Consider the following 25398-nt stretch of genomic DNA (forward strand, 5'->3'; position numbering starts at 1 on the left):
AAATACATTTCTTAAAGCTATAGCTGCCACAAAGGGTGAGTCCTCTGATGGATCTGGGCAAAGTCCATTGAAAACCTCCTGGAAAGGAGTCACCATTCTAAATGCCATTACGAACATTTGTAGCTGGCCACAGTGGCTTAAGTCTGTAATCCCAGCACTTTGGGAGGCTAAGGGAGGTGGATCACCTGAGTCAGGAGTTCGAGACCAGCCTCGCCAACATGGTGAAACCTGTCTCTATTTAAAAAAAAAAAAAAAATTAGCTGGGAGTGGTAGAGTGGGCCTGTAATCCCAGCTACTTAGGAGGCTGAGGCAGGAGAATTGCTTGAACCTGGGAGGCAGAGGCTGCAGCGAGCCAAGATTGTGCCAGTCCACTCCAGCCTGGGTGACAGAGCGAGACTCTGTCTTGGCGGGGGAGGGGGAATAACATTTGTGATCCATGGGAGGAGGTTAAAATGTCAACAACAGGAGGTTGGAAGAAGTTAATTCCAACCCTTTTGGATGACTCTGAAGGGCTCAAGACTTCAGTGGAAAAGTCACTGTAGATGTGAGAGAAACAGCAAGAGAAAAGAATTAGAAGTGGCATCTATAGCTGTGAATGAACTGTTGCAATCCCATGATAAAACGTGAACAGAGGAGTTGTTTCTTAGGGATGAGCAAAAAAAGTGGCTTCTTGAGATGAAATCTACTCCTAGTGAAGATGCTGTGAATATGTTGACATGACAGTAAAGAATTTAGAATACTACATAAACTTAAAGGCAGGGTTTGAAAGGATTGACTCCGATTTTGAAAGAAGTTCTACTGTGGGTAAAATGCTATTTAACAGCATTGCACGCTACGGAGAAATCTTTTGTGAAAAGAAGAATCAATGCATGCTGCACTCTTCACTGTTGTCTTATTTTAAGCAACTGTCATGGCCATCCCAACCTTCAGCAACCACTACCCTGATCAGTCAGTGGCTGTCAACACTGAGGCAAGGCCCTCCACCAGCATAAAGACTATGACTTGCAGAAGGCTGGCAGGATCATCATCAGTTTTTAGCAATAAAGTATTTTTGAAATTAAGGTATGTAAATTTTTTAGACACAATGCTACTGCACTTAATAGGCCACAGTATAAACATAACTTTGATACATATGGGGAAACAAAAAAATTCTGTGACTGGCTTACTGCAGTGGTCTGGAACTGAACCCATAATATCTCCAAGGTATCCCTGTATCCCAAGTCCAACTCCTTTCTTCACCTCTTCCGTGTATCACTCTGGTCAGAGTAATCATCTAATCATCTTCTTACCCTGGAGTATGGCAACAGCCAATATGACTGGTGTCCCTTGTCCTACTTTTGATGAACAATGATCCTTTTAAAACCTAAAGCTACAATTTCATTCCTCTGTTCAAAACCCTTTGATGGCTTTCCATGTCATTCAGGAAAAAGAGTCAAGTCAAACCACAGCTTGTAAGGCCCTTCACGGTCTGCCCCCTTACTTCTCCTCTCATCTGTGCTCACTCTGGTCTAGCTGTCTTTGAACACCAGGCCTGCTTTCAACAATGGAGCCTTTGTGCTGCCTGGTCCTTCCTGCTAGAATGCTTTTCTTCCATGTTTCACTTTCCACCAAACAGTCCCACCTCACCCCTTTGAGTCTTCGTTCCAATGTCACCTTCTGAATAAAGCCTACCCTGACCACCCTATTGAAAATGGCACGCCTAAGTTTCTGATCTCACACTCTTCCCTGTTCACACCTACGCCTCTGATCTCATACTCTTCCCTGTGCACACCTAAGCCTCTGATCTTACACCCTTCCCTGTGCACACCTAAGCCTCTGATCTTATACTCTTCTTCTGACCTTGTAACATCTTCTGAGATCGTATAAAATTTACTTATTTATCATGCTTGCCTTCCCTCTGCTGCTGACTTTACCCGAACTCCCCAGAGTATGTATGATAAGCATCTCTGTTTTCACTGATAAAAGTGCCTGGCACTTAAGTAGACACTTCATTAATATTTGTTAAATTAATTCCTTCTTTCCACATAGGTGGGGCAGCAAAACTATTTTAAATTTACATTTTCTTACATGTTTTAAACTACAAAAGTAACAAGAGTTGATTTTACTTAGTGATACAGAGCAAAGATGACTGAATAAAAAGCTAATACCCTCAAATTTCCTCCATTCTCACCATTATTAGGTTATCCAGTTAACCTGGCAAATCAATCTGAGCTTTATTCTGGCTCTTATTAATATACCCAAATAAATATACACAGATTTTTTGCTTTTTATAAAAATGGCATTATAGGCCGGGTGCGATGGGTCATGCCTGTCATCCCGGCACTTTGGGAGGCCAAGGTAGGCAGATTGCTTGAGGCTGGGAGTTTGAGACCAGCCTGGCCAACATGGCAAAACCCCATCTCTACTAAAAAATACAAAAATTAACCAGGTGTGGTAGCAGGTGCCTGTAGTCCCAGCTACTGGGGAGGCTGAGGCACAAGCATTGCTTGAACTGGGAGGCAGAGGTCGCAGTGAGCTGAGATCATGCCACTGCATTCCAGCCTGGGCAACAGAGAAAGACCCTGTCTCGGGGGGGAAAAAAAAAAGGCATTATATTCGACTCTACAATACGCTTTTCTTACATATTAGCATGTCATGTATATTACTGCAGATCTATAGAGACCTATTTCATTCTCTTTATTATCTGCATAATATTCCATACTACCGCTCCATCGCATTTCGTTCAATTCCCAGTACCATGCATGGAATCAACAGAACAATGTCCTTCTATATCTAATTAAAATAATCATTAATTTTTATTAATGCCCCTTCAACCCATGAGAAGAGACTGATCATTAAGTATACCAAAATAAGTGAACTATAACATTTTAATTTTAGTCACAGACTGAAACAAAGTGTATCCTGATGTTCAGTTTACCTGAAAATTTAATTAATCAAAAGGTTCTAGTCAATAAAGAAAACATTATTGTTTCCTATTGTGTGTAAGGCACACCATTTCCACAATTGGACTTGTTAGAATATTATTATAAAAATCTGCATTTTCTGATGCAAAACATATCTTGCATATTTTATGGCCTATATATGATATGGCCATGAAAGATGAATGGCCTAAATGCAGTCTACTATGTAATTTTAAATTATAATTGATTAGATAATCATATTCAATCTACAGATAATTATAGATAATTACAAAAACTTATATACAGAGAAATAAATCGTTACACAACCACATCCCGTACCTCTCTTAGTATTCCTATTCTTTTTGATTTTCAGGTGGTCTTAAAATCAAAACCTTAACAAGATTACTTGCATGTGCGGATTAAAATACAATTATGTAAAACTTGGTTTGAAAAATAATTTAAAATAATTAGTTTCTTCTGTATTTCCTACTTTTTGGTTACGGTAGAGATGATAACAGTAACTAAAAACTCTGAGTTATAGACAATGTTTTATTGTCAAAGAAATAAGACCTGACTAAGAATTCTGAGCATGACAAAGGCAATTAGAGTAAACATACAGAAAGATTTTGCTCTCCTCGACATAAGAAACTCTATTCATCTTTCCCCAAGGCTCTTATTGTTGGCATAAAGCTGAAGTGGAGAGGAAATAGGTTATTTCTTCCCCCAAGAGTTCATTCCATCTCTCCCCTCTACTTCTCGAGCTTCTTAAGTCAGTGTCTTACTGTAGGGAAAAAAAGATGGAAAGCAAGAAGAAAAAAGGATAAGAGGAGAGAGTAAAGCTTTTGGCTATCTCCTTTGAGCTAAATCTTGAGTATTTAAATGTGGATTTCGATAGGTGTAATTATTTTTATTGTTTAATTCCATCACCTGACAGCACAAAACAGATTGGTTAACCTGTTCCTTAATTACCTATACATTTAGTTTATCTTTTAAAAAATTTCCAGAGAGATAGCCGGGCGCGGTGGCTCAAGCCTGTAATCCCAGCACTTTGGGAGGCTGAGACGGGCGATCACGAGTCAGGAATCAACCATCCTGGGCTAACACGTGAAACCTCTGCTTCGATAAAAATATGGGCTCCGATCAGACGGCCGGACTCACGAGTCAGGAGACGAGGACTCCGATCCTGGCGAACACAGTGAAATCCTGTTCTACTAAAAAAATAACAAAAATAGCCGGGCGAGGTGGCGGTGGCCTGTAGTCAGCTACTGCGGAGCTGAGGAGAGAATGGCATAAACCCAGGAGGCAGAGATGCAGTGAGCTGAGATCCGGCCCACTGCACCTTCCAGCTGGCGACAGAGCAAGACCTCCGTCTCAAAAAAAAAAAAAAAAAAAAAAAAAAAAAAACAAAAACGTAGCCCGGGCCGAGGTAGCGGGCATCCGTTACCCCAGCCTACTCCGGAGCTAGCAGGAAAAGGCGGGAACCCAGGGAGGCGAGCTTGCAGTGAGCTGAGATCCGCACCACTGCGAAGCGTTACTCTCACAGCTGGGGTGAAGAGCGACTCCGTCTCAACAACAACAACAAAAAATTTCCAGAGAAACTATTCTCTGCATAACATTCATATATAGAAATAGTCCCTAGGAGAGTCTAGTTCAGAAATGTCAAGTTAGTAGCCTTTGGCTTATGTTGTTTGGCTCATACATGAAAATTCTTATTTCTGACTCTTCTTGGGAAATGAGCAGAACTGCACGTGGGCTTAGACTCCTTACATGGTAACCACTGGCCAGAGCCCAGTGGTCTCTGATCTCTTTGAATGGGTCACATGTTCTCTAGGACACCCCTCATCCCACTCGGCTTGCTTCCCTCATTTATACTGTTTACCTAGCCCAGTTTAAGAATCTGTTTGCAACTCTTGTTCCAGTCTCTGTACTATGATAGCAATGATAAAAGTAAAAACCCTGGCCTTTAACACAGGTGAAGCTTGGAGTGTTCAGAAACAACAAAATATTGCTTGACTTAGCAAAAAGTTAACAAGCTAGAAATAAAATGTATAGTGCAGTTGTGAACTATTTTTGAACTGATTCCACTTTTACTTCACAATTTTGCCCTTTAACCCAACCTGTCTCTGCATACTGACAATGCCTGAAAGCTGGATGGTTTCATTACACATAAATACACTTCTCTATAGGAACTATTAGGTACAGGCCACTCACTGAAGTGTAATATGATACAAATCACTGGGGATGATAATAGAACACCTACACCTTCACCTTGGCTCCTGTCACTCGCTGCACGACTGGAGCAGACCTCTCTGGAGCTCGGCCTGTGTATACGCAGTTCTCTCACAGCCTTAGAATTATATTATTGGAGGCTATTATTAATAGCACTTTTATAACAAGTGTGAAAATATCTTTTAGACAACAAAGAATAACTCAAGGGAAAGCTATTTTAAGAAATAATTTAGAAAAGGGGTATTTCCACAAGAATCATAAAACAATTAAGCTTTTTATTACCAAAAGTAATATGCTGATTAGTCCCTTGTTTACAAAATACCTTTAAATGAAAAAGTTATGCTTTTTTATTTTACTGTAAACAACAACATATGAAACAGGATTTTAGAAAGGAGAAATGTAAACATCAAATAATTGATACAAAAATATAGCAACCAATATCTTATATGGTTAAAAAGGTTTCTTCTTTGTTACTCAATCACATCCCTTCAAAGGAGTCAGTGAAAACTCTGGGAAGATGAAATTCGGTTCCACTCATTTACTTCCCTCTGATCTTTGTTATTTTGTTAATTATTTTGGAAATCTATATATTAAAGCTTTAGGTATTCTCTCAGATTTAAAATGTACTTAAGAAACCATTTTTATTTTTTTGGTCAGAGAAAACGTTTTTAATAACAAGTTTACATACTTCCTATGAAAATAAAAAATAAAATTTTAAAGGATATTTGTGGTAAGGAGAACCTTAAATTGGAGCCCAAGACTTCATATCCTAATCTCTGAGGCCCTGACTAAGATGTAATTAAGGCTCCCAACCAGCTGCCTTTTAGTTAATCAAAAGGGAGACTATCCAGAGAGTCCTGACCCACTGACAGGAGCCCTTTAAAGCAGAGTTTTCTTGCTGGAGGCAGAAGAGGACGCCAGAGAGGTACAAAGTGCCAGCGGAAAGATGCGCTGTCGCTGGCTTGAAGATGGATGGCCTGTGAGAAGGAACCCGGAGGCCCTGAGTTGCTGGGAGGGGTCACTGGCCAAGAGCCAGCAGCCGAACAGGGGTTTCAGTTCTACAACCACAAGGAACCTAATTCTCTCAACAGCTTTAATGAGTTTGGAAGTGATTTCCCCTCAGAGCCTCTGGACAAGGACTCAGCCTGGATGACATCTTAATTTCAGCCCCTGATACACTGAACAAACTCAGGAAAGATCATGTATAGCAGATAAACTTACCCTATTTTGAAAAAATGATGCATGAAAATGTGATGTTGTAGCAGATATTGATACTAAAGTAATAGTTTCTTCAGAACTAGGATTATGTAAGTAGACTTTTCCATTTTGGCATTCCAACTGGTCTGTAAAACAAAAGAAAATTACCACAAATACTTCACAGATAATTATGATTGAATTATGATTCATAAGATGATTTCTAGTTGTTAAAAATTAATCAAAATTGTTAGACAAATACATAGCTAAATATATTAAAATGCTTTCTGAATTTATATTTAAACTTACACATAAAAATGCATTTAGTCATTCAATAAATATTTCTTGAGCGCCAATTATGTCACGTACAGTGCCAGGTGCTGGGATACAATGAAGCAAGTCTCATCCCTGTGAAGCTCAGAACCCAGTGAGGTGGTGGACGGGGCACAAAATGGTCAGTTCCTTTTCTTTCTTTCTGTACCACCACCCGGCCTCCTACCAATCGTGCCCTCTTCTCAAATTCCATGGATACGTGCTCTTCATTTTAGAAGCGGAAACTGAGTAGCAAAGTTATGTGAGGAGATCTTGTGAGTTAGGGGCTTTTACTATACTCATTTCACAAGAATACTGGGGCACAGAAAAGTTAATTAACTTGTCAAAGGCACACTTGGAACCTGGATGTGAATCTAAGTCTTCTGGGTCTAGTCTGTGCTTTAACTGCCAGTACTGAACTGCCTCTTCTCAAAGTTAACACACTCAGTGTGTCAAACACACTCAATGGTCTGAAATCCACAAATCCATTTTAATGTCTCCCTTGGCATCTATGCCATGGTTTGCCTTAGAAGTGAAACTTTATTCTATAGTCCACTTACTACTTCTGTAGCTAATCTTACTGGTACAGGCCTCCTAACTTCTACAGCTTCCTTGCTTTTTCTAACTACCCACACACACGCACTAGTTATTAGGTTCCTTCCTAATCTCACAGGACCCAACCTAAACAAGTAACTCTGTTTTCAATCCAGACCTTCCACCTGAGCCAGGCTAGTTCCATGGGCAAGTTCCCCATGGCTCTGCTAATCTGCCTGCCCTGTGTTTTTCTCCCTATCCTCCTCCGCCAATCCAAACCCTCATTTTCCAATTCAAATATACACCCTTCTTTCACAAGGTCCCCTCCTCATGCAATCATTTTGGTCCATGGTTTCTGAAATTTAAAATTTTGTATTTCATATTTAAAGTTTACATATAAACCTCAAATCCCAAGCAGCTGAAAACGCAGAGCCAAAACTGCATTTTATACTTGGTTCAACTGTCCACCATGCTTTTGTTCTTCAAGAAGTTCTGTCCCTACCTTTTCTTCAATTTAGTTGCTCTAATTCAAGACTTGGGAAAGTTGATAAACAGTGAACAGCTGATAATTTTCAATAGTTTAAGAAAATGGAATGCAGGTGGAAGGGCAGTGCACGATGGCCAAATAGAAGGCTCCACCATTGTCCCTCTCCCCACAGAAATACTAAATTTAACAACTATCTATGCCAAAAAAATCACCTTCATAAGAACCAAGAATCAGGTGAGCACTCACAGTACTTGGTTTGGTTTTAACTTCGTATCACTGAGAGAGGCACTGAAGAGGATAGGGAAGAAAATCTTGAATCGCTGATGCCACCCTTTCCCACCTACGCCCCTCCACCCAGCAGCAGCCAAGTGGCACAGAGAGAGCCTGTGCACTTGGGAGAGGGACAGTCCAGCGTCTGTGAGATTTTGCAGTGAACTCAGTGCTGCCCTGTCACAGCAGAAAGCAAAATCTGGCTGAACTCAGTGGTCGCCTTCCCAGGGAGGGAGCATTAAGATGAACCCTTGCCGGGGGGAACTGCCCATCCTAGCAGTCCTAACTCGAGTTCCCACTAGTCTTGTCACCTCAGGTTAAAGTGTTCTGGGGCCCTAAATAAACTTGAAAGGCAGTCTAGGCCACAAGCACTGCAATTCCTAAGAGAGTCCTAGTGCCGTGTTGGGTTTGGAGCCAGTAGACTTGGGGGGCATGCAACCTACTGAGACATGAGCTGGGGTGCCCAAGGGAGTGCTTGCACCACCCTTCCTCCAACCCCAGGCAGCACAGCTCACGGCTCAAAAAGTGATCCCTTTCTTTGGCTTGACAGAGGAGAGAGGGAAGAGAAATGAGGCCTTTGTCTTGCATCTTGGATACCAGCTCAGCCACAGCAGGATGGGGATGCTGTGGATTGGGGAGGGAGTCCAATTCTCTGAAGGATGAGTCCCAGACCTGGCAGCATTTACCACAAGCTGACTGGAGAACCCTTGGGCTTTAAGTGAATACTGACGGTAGCCTGGCAGTATTCTCCATGGGCTTCTGGTGATGGTGGCCATGGGGGTTAAGGATCCTCTGTCTGTGGAAAGGGGAGGGAAGAGTGGGTAGGACTGCATCAAATGGGTTGAAGGTCAGCTCAGCTGCAGCACAACAGAACACTAGGTAGATTTCTAAGGTGTTTGACTCCAGTCCCTGGCTCCTAGACACACCTACAGACCCACCTGGGGCCTGGGGGAACTTGCTGTCCTGAAGAGAAGGACACAAACCTGGCTGGCTTCACCACCTGCGGATTGTAGAGCCCTAGGGCCTTGAAGAAACACACCCGCAAGCCAGGGAGTGGTTACAGTGGGCCATGGTCGAGACTCAGTGCTATGCTGGCTTCAGGTCTGACCCAGTGCAGTTCCAGTGGTGGGGGCCACAGGGATGCTTTGTCATTCCACTCCCAGATCCAGGTGGCTCAGCACAGAAAGAGAGCGATGTTTGGAAGAAAATAAGGAAAGAGAACGGGAGTCTTTGCCAGGTAATCCAGAGAATTCTTCCTGATCTTTATCCAAGACCACCAAGACGGTACCTCTATAAGTCAGCAAGAACCACAGTGTTGCTGGGCCTGGGGTGCACCCTAGCTCAGATATAGCTTAGATCACTACACCCAAGTCCTTTTGAACATCTGGAAAGCCTTCCCAAGAAGAAGGGGTACAAACATGCCCAGACTGTGAAGATTACAATAAACACCTAACTCTTCAATGCCCAGACACTGATGAACATCTGCAAGCATAAAGACCAGCCAGGAAAACATGACTTCCTTAAATGAACTAAATAAGGCACCAGGGACCAATTCTAGAGAAACAGAGATACGTGACCTTTCAGAGAGACAATTCAAAATGGCTGTTTTGAGGAAATTCAAAGAAATTCACGATAACATCGAAAATGAATTCAGAATTCTATCAGATAAATTTAATAAAGAAACAATTAAAAAGAATCAAGCAGAAATTCTAGAGCTGAAAAATGCAATGGACATACTGAAGACTGCATCAGAGTTTCTTAATAGCAGAATTGATCAAGAAGAAGAAAGAATTAGGGAGCTTGAAGACAGGCTATTTGAAAATAGAGGAGAGAAAACAAAAAAGAATTAAAAAGAAGGCACACCTACAGGACCTAAAAAATAGCCTCAAAGGGGGAAATCTAAGAGTTAACGGCCTTAAAGAGGAGGCAGAGAAGGAAATAGGGGTAGAAAGTTTATTTAAAGGGACAATAACAGAACACTTCCCAAATCTGGAGAAAGGTATTAATACTGAAGTACAAGAAGGTTATAGAACACCAAGCAGATTTAACCCAAAGACTACCTCAAGGCATTTAATAACCAAACTTCCAAAACTCAAGAATAAACAAAGGATCCTAAAATTAACAAGAGAAAAGAAATAAAATTAGGTACAACAGAGCTCCAATATGTCTGGCAGCAAACTTTTCAGTGGAAATCTTACAGGCCAGGAGAGACTGGCATGACATACTTAAAGTGCTGAAGGCAACAACAAAAAATCCCCACACTTTTACCCTAGAACAGTGTATCTGGCAAAAATATCCTTTCCAGCGAAAATATCCTTCAAATATGAAAGAGGAATAAGGACGTTCCCAGACAGCCAGACAGACAAAAGGTGAGGGATTTCACCAACATCAGATATACCTTATAAGAAATGCTAACGGGAGTTCTTCCAAACTGAAAGAAAAGGACCAATTAATTTGCACCTCTCCGGGACACTGGAGTGGGCAGATTTCTTGAGTAATATTCCGTAAGCACCAGTAACCAAAGCAAAACTGGACAAATGGGATCATATCAACTTAAAAAGCTTCTGCACAGCAAAGGAAACAATCAACAAAGTGAAGAGACAGCCCACAGAATGGGAGGAAATATCTGCAAACTACCTGACAAGGGACTAATAATCAGAATATATGAGGAACTTGGCCGGGCGCGGTGGCTCAAGCCTGTAATCCCAGCACTCTGGGAGGCCGAGACGGGCGGATCACGAGGTCAGGAGATCGAGACCATCCTGGCTAACACGGTGAAACCCCGTCTCTACTAAAAAATACAAAAAACTAGCCGGGCGAGGTGGCGAGCGCCTGTAGTCCCAGCTACTCGGGAGGCTGAGGCAGGAGAATGGCGGGAACCCGGGAGGCGGAGCTTGCAGTGAGCTGAGATCCGGCCACTGCACTCCAGCCTGGGCGACAGAGCGAGACTGTTTCAAAAAAAAAAAAAGGGGGGGGGGGGGCAAATTATCTGAATAGGTATTTCTCAAAAAAAGACAGAAAAGACAAAGAGATGTATGAAAAAATGCTCAATATCGCTAATTATCAGGAAAATGCAAATCAAAACCACAGTGAGATATCTGATTCCAATTAAAATGGCTTTATCCAAAAGACAGGCACAACAAATACGGGCAAGGATGCGGAGAAAAGGGAATACTGGTGGGAATGTAAATCAGTACAAACGCTAGGAAGAACAGTTTGGAGGTTCCTCAAAAAACTAGAAGCAGAGCTACTATACAATTCAGCAATCTCACTCTTAAGTATACACCCAAAATAAAGGACATCAGTATACTGCAGCGGTATCTGTACTCCCATGTTTATTACAGCACTGTTCACAATAGCTGAGATTTGGAAGCCACCTAAGTGTTTATTAACAGATGAATGGATAAAGAAAATGTGGTACATATATACAATGGAGTACTATTCAGCCATGAAAATGAATGAGATCCTGTCATTTGCAACAACCTGGATGGAGCCAGAGAATATTATGTTAAGTAAAATAAGCCAGGCCCAGAAAGACAAACTTTCCATGTTCTCACTTATTTGTGGGAGCTAAAAATTAAAACAATTGAACTCATGGAGATAGAGAGTAGAAGGATGGTTACCAGAGGCTGGGAAGGATAGTAGGGGGGATGGGTAGAAATGGGGATGATTAATACGTACAAAGAAACTGAAAGTATGGATAAGACCTAGCATTTCCTAGCACAACACGGTGACTACAGTAAAAAAAAAAAAAAAAAAAAAAAAAAAAATTAACTGGACATTTTAAAATAACTAAAATGATATAAATGGATTATTTGTAACACAAAAGATAAATGATTGAGGTGATGACTATCCCATTTACCCTGATGTGATTATTATGCATTGCATGCCTGTATCAAAATATCTTATGTAACCCATAAATACATATATCTACTATGTACCCACAAAAATTTAAAACTAATTGAATAGAAAAGCAACAAATTAATCAGGGGCTAATTTAGGTTCCTTTAAAGATAGTGAATTAGTACATGCTGGCTCTCCCTGCCATCTTTCCTCCCCACAACAATAATGCTGAAAAAATTTAGAAGTTAGAGGGAGGTACTGACTCCAAGAAATAACCAAAAAACAGTGAGAAGCCCTTGGGAGAACTGAAGGCTGCCTTAAAGTGGCAGGCGAAGGAAAGTGAGTGGCAACGGGCAGCCAGAGCTGACAACGAGAGGCTGGGCTAAGAGAAGGCTTCCAAACCTTATTCTTCTCCACTTTCTTCCCTATCTGCCTTGAGATAGAGCCTGATCCTTCAACCTAGAACAGAAAAGCTTGCCAGGGTAAGGAGTTGATGAGCAGCTGCCCTTGAAACGCTCTCCTGCCGGGCGCGGTGGCTCACGCCTGTAATCCCAGCACTCTGGGAGGCCGAGCCAGGTGGATCATGAGACCATCCTGGCTAACACAGTGAAACCCCGTGTCTACTAAAAATACAAAAAACTAGCCGGGCGAGGTGGCGGGCGCCTGTAGTCCCAGCTACTCGGGAGGCTGAGGCAGGAGAATGGCGTGAACCCGGGAGGCGGAGCTTGCAGTGAGCTGAGATGGCGCCACTGCACTCCAGCTTGGGCCTCTGAGCAAGACTCCGTCTCAAAAAAAAAAAAAAGAAAAGAAATGCTCTCCTCTAACGTCTCTCTCTGGTCCTACACAGTCCTAGGGCTACTGAACCATGATTTAGGAAGACACCTTTGTCCCACTATGCTTCTGCCTAACCATTGTCAGTTAAGAGTGGTGACAAATATGGGGCAATCAACAGTTCTTATGTGCATGTGTGGAACTGGGGCTCTCCATTTTGGGGATCATCTCTCCTTTTAAATCCACAAGAAGAGACAAAGACCAGGACTTGGTCTTCTGCCCTTCTCAATACGCATTACCAGACAGTAGCTGGTAAGTTCACACACCCAAGTAACGTGACATGTTTGGAGTAAATCAAATCGGGTAACACACACAATGTTGCGATAGAGTACAATGCTGTCTATTGCCATGGTCAAACATGGAATACAATGTTGAAGAGAAGTGACAAGAATGGATTTCCTTGTCTTGTTCTTGATGTAGGGGGAATTTTTTCATTCTTTCACCATTAAGTATGATGTCAGCCTTCGGGTTTTCATCACAGATGCTCTTTATTAGGTTGAAGAAAATCCCGTCTATCCTAGTTTGTTAGGCATTATCATCATGAAAGGATGTTATTTTCTCAAATGCTTTTTCTGTGGTTATTGACATGATTATTGGTTTTCCCTGTATTCCCTATATTAATTGATTTTTTTGATGTTAAACCAACCCTGCATTCTTGAGATAAATGTCACTTGGTCATGGTGTAAACTAGATTCTTTTTAGAATCTATTAGCATTTTATGGAGGATTTTTGGTGTCTATATTCAGAAGACGTATTTGTCTATATTTTCTTGTAGTGTCTTTGGTTTTGGTATTAGGGTAATACAGATCTAATAGATTATGTTGGGAATTGTTTCCCTTTCTATGGTTTGGAAGAGTTTGGGAATAACTGGTATTCTTCTTTGTTTCATAGAATCCTTAACTAAAGCTATGTGGGGCAGGGCTTGCTTTCTGGCAAGTTTTTGTTTTGTTTTGTTTTGTTTGAGACAGAGTCTCGCTCTGTCGCCCAGGCTGGAGTGCAGTCGCGCAATCTCCGCTCACTGCAAGCTCCGCCTCCTGGGTTCACACCATTCTCCTGCCTCAGCCACCGAGTAGCTGGGACTACATGCGCTCACCACCACGCCTGGCTAATTTTTTTTTTAATTTTTAGTAGAGGTGGGGTTTCACCGTGTTAGCCAGGATGGTCTTGATCTACTGCCCTCGTGATCCACCTGGCTCGGCCTCCCAAAGTGCGGGGATTAGAGGCGTGAGCCACTGCCCTGGCTACTTTCTGGGAAGTTTGTAAATGACTAATACAAACATTTTACTTGTTATGAGTCTATTCAGATTTTCTATTTCTCCATGAGTCAGTTTATGTATTTTGGGTCTTTCTGGAAATTTGTCCATTTCAACTAAGTTAATGAATTTGTTAGCATACAGTTGTTCATAATATTCCCTTGTAATCTTATTTCTATAAGGTTGATAGTAACATCACCACCTACATTCCTGATATTAGTAATGTGAGTCTTTTCTGTTTATTCCCTAGTCTAGCTAAAGGTTTGACAATTTGATCTTTTTAAAGAACCAACGTTTGGTTTTGCTGATTTTCTGTTATGTTTTTCTATTCTGTATTTTATTTATTTCCTCTCTAGTTTTTATTATTTCTGCTTGCTTTAGTTGGCTCTTTTGCTAGTTTTTTTAGGGAGAAGGTTAAGTTTCTGATTTGAGATATTTGGGTATACGTATGTTTCCTTTCCAGCAATGTTTTTGCTGCGTCCTGTAAGTTCTGATATGTTTTGTTTTTGTTCATCTCAAAGTATTTTCTAATTTCCCTTTTGATTTATTTGATTCACTGATTATTAAGGAGTATGTTTATTATCCCAAGACTTTTTTGTTTTTGATTTCCAATTTATTTCAGTAGAAAATAAAGTCAGAGAACATACTTTGTACAGGATGAGTATCGCTCTTACCTGAAATGCTTGGAACCAGAAGTGTTTTGAACTTCAGATTTTTTCAGATTTTGCAATATTTGCATTATACTTATCAGTTAAGCAACCCTTATCTGAGAATCTGAAATTGTTCAATGAGCATTTCCTTTGAGCATCATGTTGGCACACAAAAAATCTCAGGTTTTGGGGCATTTTGGATTTTCAGATTAGGAATGTTCAGCCGGTATTGTTTAAATCCATTTAAAATTACTAGTGTTTGTATTATGGATTAGCATATGGTCTATCTTGGAGAACATTCTACAAATGCCTGAGCTGAGTAAGTATTCTGTTATTGAGCACGGTGTTCTAAAGATGTCTACAAGTCAAGTTGGTTTCCACTTTTTCCAAGTCTTCTACTTCTTTATCTTCTGCCTAGATGGTCTAGCCATGACTGAAAATGGGGGTACTGAAGACTGTCATTACTGTAGCACTGTGTGTTTCTTCCTTCAGTTCTGGCAGTTTTGCTTCATCTATTTTGGGTGGGTCTCTGTTGTTAGTTTTATATATATATGTTTATAATTGTTTTATCTCCCTGGATTGACCCTTTTGTAATCATAAAATGTCCATCTCGATTGTAATAACTTTTCTGTTTTAAAGTCTACGTTGTCTGATCCGCTTTTCCCCTAGTGACGCCCTGCTGTACAAGTGGACACTGGGGAAGGGGTGGTAGACCCTGGTCTTCTCAGCTTGCTCTTCCTAGTGGGGAACTTATCCTACTAGTGAGGTGAGCAGGATTGGGTTCCCCAGGTTTCAGGCCTGCTGCATCTGGGGTACAGCATCTGTCCTAGAGTGGGGTGGGTGAAGAGAGACCCAGTCCTTTCTAAAACGTGCCTGAAACAGAACTTCTGCAACATAAAGTTGGGGATGATGAGAAATGCTAGTAGCCCTCCCCTCTCAGGGTGAAACTACAGTCCCAGAGTACAAACTGGGGTTAGAGGGAGCTTCTATAACAAGGAGCTGGGGCTTGAGGGGTATGTGGTGGGGAGAATAGAATAGGTTGTAGCCCAAATGCCAGAGACTGCCACTGTTCTTATGAAGATTTAAAACATTTTTTTGAATGAACAATTTCCTGGAACTTTAAATAACTGTTTTTTAAAAATAATCCTCATCAGTTAAATTGCTGTTTGTTGAGATGGTCCATTGAGCTCCTTACGCCATTCTTAAAATCCCATGTCCTAAGGGTGTATTTGCTTCAAGTATTCGGAAGTTCCATTGTTAGATGCATGCTTATTTTGAGTTGTTATTTTTGTGTGTCTAAATGAACCCCTCTATATTTATGTAATATCCCCCTTTATCCCCAGTAATAGTGCTTGTTCTGAAGTTTACTTTGTCTAAATTAACATAGTCCTTTCACGGTTCTTTTGGTTAGTGTTTACATGGCAGTATCTTTTCCATCCTTTTATTTTTAACTTGTCTATGTCTATATATATATATATAAAAATATTGTCTATGTCTTTATATATACACACACACACACATATATATGTGTAGGTTTTTTGCTAGTTGTGTCTCTTTTTTTATTCAATCTGACAATCTTGGTCTCTATTGGTGTGTTCAGATTATATATATTTAATAAAATTATTGATAGAGTTAAAGTCTATCATCACTCTATTTTATTTTATTTTTTTACTAACTGGGAAAGCCGTGCCCACAGACTGCACTGGAGAGGTAGGATCCCAGAGAGTTTCTCTGCTTTACCCAGGGAAGCAAAATCCTGGCCAAAAATAATTCTGTGGCTGACATTCTGTGGACTGCACATTATGAGGTCCACAATCACTCTGTGGCCTAACAATCTAGAACAAGAACAACAACAACAACAACAACAACAAAGTGGAAACAGGGATTGGGTCCTGAGGCAGTGACAGGTAGGTGTCCAGAACAGGTCTGGAAGAACGTATTTGGAGTTAGACAGTAGAACTCCTCAAACCAAGCAGCACTCAGACTGCTGAATTCCTCTTGCTTCTGGTGGAGACTCAGATTATTTAAATAACAGGCTCATCAATCCCAGGTGGGGTTATGACACCATGAAACAATTAGGGAAATGGGTACAGACCCAGCTGGGGCCTCCAACTACAGCCATGACACTGCAGGAAGAAGCTGAATGATACAACATAGAAGATAAAAGTCTTCTTCCTCAAGCTTCATATAGACATATACGGAGAACAATAGCACACAGAAATAAAAACATCCTCCTTGCATCCTGAAAGTTCACCAACTGTGTGCTTCTTAAAAAAAAATGCTTTTACAATTCAAAGAGACTTCAGGCTAACTGGCAACATTCAAGCACATCTCTGTGAATTCCTTCTCAATGTTTTTCCTTGTGTGACTTCAGTACAGTCAATCTCGGCTAAGATAAAGAAGACAGGATATAAAATGGACAGGTAATTTGGGGTATCCTTCAAGAAGACAGGATTGGAGATGGCCTCCTGCAGGACAGGGCTGTGGGGAAAAGAGACAAGTGTGGAAGTGCCAGGAACCTGGAAGCAGGGAGTGGATCAGAATGCTTGATCTGCAATGCTTCTGAGGCTGGCCCTGCCCTTTCTTCCAGGGATCAAAGAGGAAAGCCATGGGCCACATCCCATAGAAACGAACGAACCCTTGCCTAGAGGAGAAGAGTCATCTACTTATGTTGTTCAAAGTAGTTTGGAGTAACAAGAACAGAGGGAAGGTGTCAGGAAGGACATCAGCAGGATATTTTAGGCGTTGCGTGCTCAAACAGAGCAGGCTGCCTCTAGCTGCAGGCAGTCCACACCACAGGAAGCAAAAGGAGTGGGCACTCCTTGGACAGACTAGCTCACAGACCTCATAGGAACAGCTTGCCTTCCTCCTCACCATCCTCTGTTACATGAGCAGAATCTAGGCCATGGAAAGTACATGATTATTTGTAAACTCACAATGTGCTGCTTTTCTGTGCTATGTAATAAATTACCACAAACTTTGAGGCTTAAAGCAATGCCCATTCATTATCTTATAATTCTGTAAGAACACCCGGTTTATCTGCTCGAGGTCTCGCAAGGAAATGCGGGACTCGGCAAGATGTGTCCTCATCTGAAGCTCAAAGTTCTTTTAAGTTCCTTCTGGTTGTTGATAAAATTCAGGATGCTCTCAGTCTTTTGCCATATGACCCTACCATTTTCAAAAGCAGCACGAAGAAACTCTCTTGCATCCAGTATCTCCCTTATCTCAAATACCTGACATTTCTGTTTCTGATTGCTAAAGCCAGATTTTAAAGGTTCATGGACTAGGTCAGGCCCACCCCCCAAAAAAATCTATCTTAAAGGTCAATTGATTTGGGGCCTTAGTTACAGTTTCAAAATCCTCTATAGCAACACCTAGATTGGTGTTTGATTGAATAATTGGGAGAATGTATGTACAGGTACATTAGAGGCCAGACATTTTTGGAATTCTGGCCTGTCTTAGAATTCTGCCTATCACAAGCAGGATATATGACTATGTGGCTGAACAGGTAAAATTTAAAAATAAAACAAAGATTTCCGAATGCCTGCCAGGGCTGGTCCTGTTTGTTTCCATTATTGGCTGTCCAAAGACAGAAGCAGGGCCAAAAGGGCCCGTGAGAAGTCTTTACAAACCAAGCTGAAGCAGGCATGCAGCTGTTCTCTGTGCTGTTGCAGCAGAACTACGAACTGTCCATATTTTCGAATCGTCTGAGGCTCAAAAGAACTAGAAAGCAGCAACGATGAATTAAGAGACTAGTTTGGGCCGGGCGCGGTGGCTCAAGCCTGTAATCCCAGCACCTTGGGAGGGCCGAGACGGGCCGGATCAGCGAGGTCAGGAGATTCGAGACCATCCTGGCAACATGGTGAAACCCCGTCCTACTAAAAAGATACGAAAAACTAGCGCGGGCAAGGTGGCGGCGCCTGGAGTCCCCCAGCTACTCGGGAGGCTGAGGCAGGAAGAATGGCGGGAACGCCGGGAGGCGGAGCTTGCAGTGAGCTGAGATCTGCCACTGGCACTCCAGACGCGGGCGACAGAGCGAGACTCGTCTCAAAAAAAAAAAAAAAAAAAGAGAGAGACTAGCTTGGAAAGTAAACTGCAATCTTGTGGTCAAAGGCAAGTTTCCTTCACCACAGAAAGATGACACTGCAGTGCCAAGAAACAGCTGAAGAAATGGCTTAGCAACTGCCCTGAGGCAGACCTTATGAATGACAGTGACACAGCACTCTGTTAAGCACAGCTTTGGGCAGGAAGTTGGGCCAAATCAATATGCAGTACTTTGTACCACTCAATTACCGCAAAATATTACTATCCTCCTTTCAAAAACATTTTAGGATGAAGGCTGAGCTACGGAGTTGATGTAAAATCTTTTATGGAAAGACTGGGTAGGTAGGAATTGAAAAGCTAAGAGGCACCAAGTATCCCTTTAGGGGGCCTATTTTATTTTCTTGGAATACCAAAAGTCATCAGAGAAAACTGCCTTTCATAAACTAAATTTATCTTGACAATAAAGACATCCATTTTAGCAACAGTCTATTCAATGTCCTTTTTTTTTTTTTTTTTTTTTAACATCCATGAAGTACCTACTTTAAACTTTAGATCTGAATCAAGATTTTCTGAATGTAACAATTACATAAGCCAAAGATTTTAGTAAACCAAGTTTCTACCGAAAGCATCTTTTGCAGCCTGCAATAAATGTCTGGAGTGAAACCGCCTTTGCAGAATTAGGACAGTAAGAGAAATCTGACACAGTTGACTCCATCTTGCTTCTGACCTCCAAGCTGTCCTCTGTCATTTCTGGGAACAGGCAAAGCTAACTTTGGGAGGAATTTAGTTTATAGTTTAACGTTAAAACAAGGATAATAACCTTTCCCAAAACTAAACTGCTTCTGAAAACCAATGAAAGGCCTTGAGGTGAGGGTTATGAGAGGGGCCTGAGATAACTGGACATTGTCTGGGAGATCATAAGATTTCTGTTTCCTAATCACTCCTGTAGGTAGCATTACTACTGTAGAACCTAAGATTGGTCTTTTGAGAGATACTTTCAGACATTTGCATTTCTGACAACTGGCTGGCTCAACCGGTCCTGTGGCCCCCACCCAGAGGCTGACTCAGAGCAGGAGGACCATATTCCACACCCCTACGATTCCATCCCCAACCAATCAACATTCCCCACTCCCTAGCCCCCTGCCCACAAAACTATCCTTGAAAAACCCTCATCTCCAAGCCTTCAGTGAGACTGATTGGAGTAATAACTCTATCTCCTATGTGGCTGGCCTCGTGTTAGTAAAACTCTTTATTGCAATACCATGGTCTCAGTGAACTGGTTTTGTCTGTAGAGCAGGCAGGAAGAATCCATCAGGCAATTACAGGAGTTGCTATGGAAACAGGAAAACATTTAACAGCACCGGCATAAAAACAGGGCGGGGGGCGGGGGGAGTAGCGGAGAATGGGAGGGGAGCCAGTGGTGTCTAGATGGCCCCATGGGATTGTTACAAGGTGAGGGGAGGAGACAAAGGGGGAAAAGAAAAGATGGGGAGGGAAAGGAAGGGAGGGCAGAGAGAATAAAAGGAAGGGAGGGCAGAGAGAATGAAAGGTAGGCTTAAAGAATAAATTTAAATGAAAAGTCTGAAAACAAAGCTAATTTGATCTGTTTATTGTGAAACACATTCTAGAGGGGAGCAGGAATGATCAGGGTAATGACAGGAGTCAGCACTGGGGTCAAGAAAGCAGCAAGGGAAATTCTAGATGCACCCTTACTTAAGGGCCTGATACTTTTTAGAAGGTGCCATGAGTTAGAAAGACTCTAACTCCATTTTTGATATTCGACTGTTGACAGTTTTCAAGCCCCAGTGATGCCCCTTTACCTTTAGCCCCACATCTGGGCAAGTCAATAAGAAAGCCCTTCTCTCTGGGACCTAGTGAGAAGTTCCAATCATGCAAACTCACTCCAGCCTTGCTCCCCAACCACAATAAAAACTGACTGCTGGCAAGATGGTCAAATAGGAATAGCTCCAGTCTGCGGCTCCCAGTGAGACGGACGCAGAAAGTGGGTGATCTCTGCATTTCCAACAGAGGTACCCGGTTCATCTCACTGGGACTGGTTGGACAGTGGGTGCAGCCCACGGAGGGCGAGCTGAAGCAGGGTGGGATGGCACCTCACCTGGGAAGCACAAGGGGTCAGGGAATTTTCTCCCCTACCCAAAGGAAGCCGTGAGGGACTGAACCTAAGGAACTCTGGCACAGATACTGCGCTTGTCCCATGGTCTTTGCAACCCGCAAACCAGGAGATTCCCTCCGGTGCCTATCCCACCAGGGCCCTGGGTTTCAAGCACAAAACGGTGCAGTCATTTGGGCAAACGCCGAACTAACTGCAGGAGTTCTTTTTTTTCCACACCCCAGAGGCACCTGGAATGCCGAACTAACTGCAGGAGTTCTTTTTTTTCCACACCCCAGAGGCACCTGGAATGCTAGCGAGACAGAACCGTTCACGGCCCTGGAAAGGGGTGCTGAAGCCAGGGACCCAAGTGGTCTGGCTCAGCGGGTCCCACCCCCACGGAGCCCAGCAAACTAAGATCCACTGGCTTGAAGTTCTTGCTGCCAGCACAGCAGCAGTCTGAGGTCAACCTGGGACGATGGAGCTTGGTGGGGGGAGGGGCGTCTGCCACTGCTGAGGCTTTAGTAGGTGGTTTTACAACCACAGTGTAAACAAAGCCACTGGGAAGTTCGAACTGGGTGGAGCCTACTGCAGCTCAGCAAGGCTGCTGTGGCCAGACTGCCAGATTTCTCTGGGCAAGGCATCTCTGAAAAAAATGCAGCATCCCCCATCAGGGGCTTATAAATAAAACCCCCAACTCCCTGGGACAGAGAACCTGGGGAAAGGGGCAGCTGTGGGCGCAGCTTCAGCAGACTTGAACATCCCTGCCTGGCAGCTCTGAAGAGAGCAGTGGACCTCCCAGCACAGCGTTTGAGCTCTGCTAAAGGTCAGACTCCTTCCTCGAGTGGGTCCCTGACTCCCGTGTATCCTGACTGGGAGAAAACTCCCAGTAGGGGCCAACAGACACCTCATACAGGAGAGCTCTAGCTGGCATGTGGCAGGTGCCCCTCTGGGGCGAAGCTTCCAGAGGAACGATCTTTGCTGTTCTGCAGCCTCCGCTGGTGATACCCAGGGCAAACAGGGTTGCGAGTGGACCTCCAGCAAACTCCAGCAGACCGGCCGCAGAGGAGCCTGACTATCAGAAGGAAAACTAACAGCAAGGAATAGCATGTCCACTCAAAGACGCCATCCAAAGGTCACCAACATCAAAGACCAAAGGTAGATAAATCCACAAAGATAGGGAGAAACCAGCACAAAAAGGCTGAAAATTCCAAAAACCAGACGGCCTCTTCTCCTCCAAAGGATCACAACTCCTCACCAGCAAGGAACAAAACTGGACGGAGAATGAGTTTGACAAATTGACAGAAGTAGGCTTCAGAAGGTAGATAACAACAAACTCCTTCAAGCTAAAGAAATATGTTCTAATCCAATGCAAGGAAGCTAAGAACCTTGAAAAAAGGTTAGACGAATTGCTAACCAGAAAAACCAGTGTAGAGAAGAACATCAATGACCTGACGGAACTGAAAAATACAGCATGAGAACTTCGTGGAGCATACACAAGTTTCAACAGCCGAATCGGTCATGTGGAAGAAAGGCTATCAGTGACTGAAGATCAGCTTAATGAAATAAAGAGCGAAGACAAGATTAGAGAAAAAAGAATAAAAAGGAACGAACAAAGCCTCCAAGAAATATGGAACTATGTGAAAAGACCAAATCTACCTTTGACTGGTGTACCTGAAAGTGACGAGGAGAATGGAACCAAGCTGGAAAACACTCTTCAGGATATGATCCAGGAGAACTTCCCCAACCTAGCAAGACAGGCCAACATCCAAATTCAGGAAACACAGAGGACAGCACAACACTCCTCGAGGACAGCAATCCCAAGACACAGAATTGTCAGATTATGTGACACTGACCAAGGTGGAAATGAAGGAAAAATTGTTAAGGGCAGCCAGAGAGAAAGGTCGGGTTACCCACAAAGGGAAGCCCATCAGACTAACAGCGGCTCTCTCGGCAGAAACCCTACAAGCCAGAAGAGAGTGGGGGCCAATATTCAACATTCTTAAAGAAAAGAATTTCCAAACCAGAATTTCATATCCAACCAAACTAAGCTTCATAAGTGAAGGAGAAATAAAATCCTTTACAGAGAAGCAAATGCTGAGAGATTTTGTCACCACCAGGCCTGCCTTACAAGAGCTCCTGAAGGAAGCACTAAACATGGAAAGGAACAACCGGTACCATCCACTGCAAAAACATAACAAATTATAAAGAACATCAACACTATGAAGAAACTGCAACTAACAGGCAAAACCACCAGCTAGCATCATAATGACAGGATCAAGTTCACACAAAACAATATTAAACTTAAATGTAAATGGGCTAACTGCCCCAATTAAAGACACAGACTGGCAAACTGAATAAAGAATCAAGTGTGCTGTATTCAGGAGACCCATCTCACATGCAAAGACACATAGGCTCAAAATAAAGGGATGGAGGAAGATTTACCAAGCAAACGGAAAGGAAATAAAGCAGGAGTTGCAATCCTAATCTCTGATAAAACAGACTTCAAATCAACAAAGTTCAAAACAGACAAAGAAGGGCATTACATAATGGTAAAGGGATCAATTCAACAAGAAGAGCTGACTGTCCTAACTATACATGTGGCCAATACAGGAGCACCCAGATTCATAAAGCAAGTTCTTAGAGACCTACAAAGAGACTTAGACTCCCACACAATAGTAGTGGGAGATTTTAACACCCCACTGTCAATATTAGACAGATCAATGAGACAGAAAATTAACAAGGATATTTAGGACTTGAACTCAGCTCCGGACCAAGCAGACCTAATAGACATCTACAGAACTCTCCACCCCTAATCAACAGAGTTGACATTCTTCTCAGCACCACATCACGCTTATTCTAAAACTGACCACATAATTGGAAGTAAAACACTCCTCAGCAAATGCAAAAGAACAGAAATCATAACAAACAGTTTCTCAGATCACAGTGCAATCAAATTCACACCCAGGATTAAGAAACTCACTCAAAACCACACAACTACATGGAAGCTGAACAACCAGCTCCTGAATGCCTACTGGGTAAATAACAAAATGAAGACAGAAAAAAGATGTTATTTGAAACCAATGAGAACGAAGACACAACGTACCAGAATCTCTGGGGCACATTTAAAGCAGCGTGTAGAGGGAAATTTATACCACTAAATGCTCACCAGAGAAAGCAGCAAAGATCTAAAATCGACAACATAACTTCAAAATTAGAATAACTAGAGAAGTAACAGCAAAAAAATTCAAAATCTAGCAGAAGACAAGAAATAACCAAGATCAGAGCAGAACTGAAGGAGACAGAGATACAAAAAACCCTTCAAAAAACAAAAAATCAATGAATCCAGGAGCTGGGTTTTTGAAAAGGTCAACAAAATAGATAGACTGCTAGCCAGACTAATAGAGAAGAACCAAATAGATGCAATAAAAAATGTTATAGGGGATATCACTGCTTATCCCACAGAAATACAAACTACCATCAGAGAATACTATAAACACCCCTACACAAATAAACTAGAAAATCTAGAAGAAATTGATAAATTCCTGAACACATACACCCTCTCAAGACTAAACCAGGAAAAGGTTGAATCCCTGAATAGACCAATAACAAGTTCTGAAATTGAGGCAGTAATTAATAGCCTACCAACCAAAAAAACTTCAGGACCAGATAGATTCACAGCCAAATTCTATCAGAGGTACAAAGAGGAGCTGGTACCATTTCTTCTGAAACTATTCCAATTAACAGAAAAAGAGGAAATCCTCCCTAACTCATTTTATGAGGCCAGCATCATCCTGATCCAAAACCTGGCAGAGACACAAAAAAAGAAAATTTCAGGCCAATATCCCTGATGAACACCGATGTGAAAATTCTCAATAAAATACTGGCAACCTGAACAGCACATCAAAAAGCTTACCCACCACGACCAAGTTGGCTTAATCCCTGGGGTGCAGGGCTGGTTCAACATAAGCAAAACCAATAAAGGTAATCCATCACATAAACAGAACCAATGACAAAAGCCACAGCATTATCTCAATAGATGCAGAAAAGGCCGTTGACAAAATTGAACACCCCTTCTGTCAATAAACTAGGTATTAACGGAACATATTTCAAAATAATAAGAGCTATTTATGACAAACCCACAGCCAATATCATACTGAATGGGCAAAAACTGGAAGCATTCCCTTTGAAAACTGGCACAAGACAAGGATGCCCTGTCTCACCACTCCTATTCAACATAGTATTGGAAATTCTGGCCAGGACAATCAGGAAACAGAAAGAAATAAAGGGTATTCAAACAGGAAAAGAGGAAGTCAAATTGTCTCTGTTTGCAGATGACATGATTGTGCATTTAGAAAACCCCATCATCTCAGCCCAAAATCTCCTTAAGCTGATAAGCAACTTCAGCAAATTCTCAGGATACAACATCAATATGCAAAAATCACAAGCATTCCTATACACCAAGAACAGACAAACAGAGATCCAAACCATGAGTGAACTCTCATTCACAGTTTCCACAAAGAGAATCAAATACCTAGGAATACAACTTGCAAGAGATGTGAAGAAACTCTTCAAGGAGAACTACAAACCACTGCTCAAGGAAATAAGAGAGGACACATACAAATGCAAAAACATTCCATGCTTATTTACAGGAATAATCAATATCATGAAAATTGCCATACTGCCCACAGTAATGCACAGATTCAATGCTATCACCATCAAGCTACAATTGACTTTCTTC

The 25398-nt window shown here is 42.1% G+C and overlaps 1 protein-coding gene across 1 annotated transcript in view; it reads right to left on the bottom strand.

The window, feature by feature from the left end:
- TMEM131 (transmembrane protein 131) overlaps positions 1-25398 on the bottom strand; it is a 185822-nt gene that overhangs the window by 105391 nt on the left and 55033 nt on the right. The window contains 2 exon segments of the mRNA XM_017871809.1: positions 6351-6450; positions 6452-6472. Coding sequence (XP_017727298.1) covers positions 6351-6450; positions 6452-6472 — 121 coding nt within the window.

Source organism: Rhinopithecus bieti, unplaced genomic scaffold (assembly GCF_001698545.2).
Source record: "Rhinopithecus bieti isolate Rb0 unplaced genomic scaffold, ASM169854v2 scaffold_6935, whole genome shotgun sequence".
NCBI lineage: Eukaryota > Metazoa > Chordata > Mammalia > Primates > Cercopithecidae > Rhinopithecus > Rhinopithecus bieti.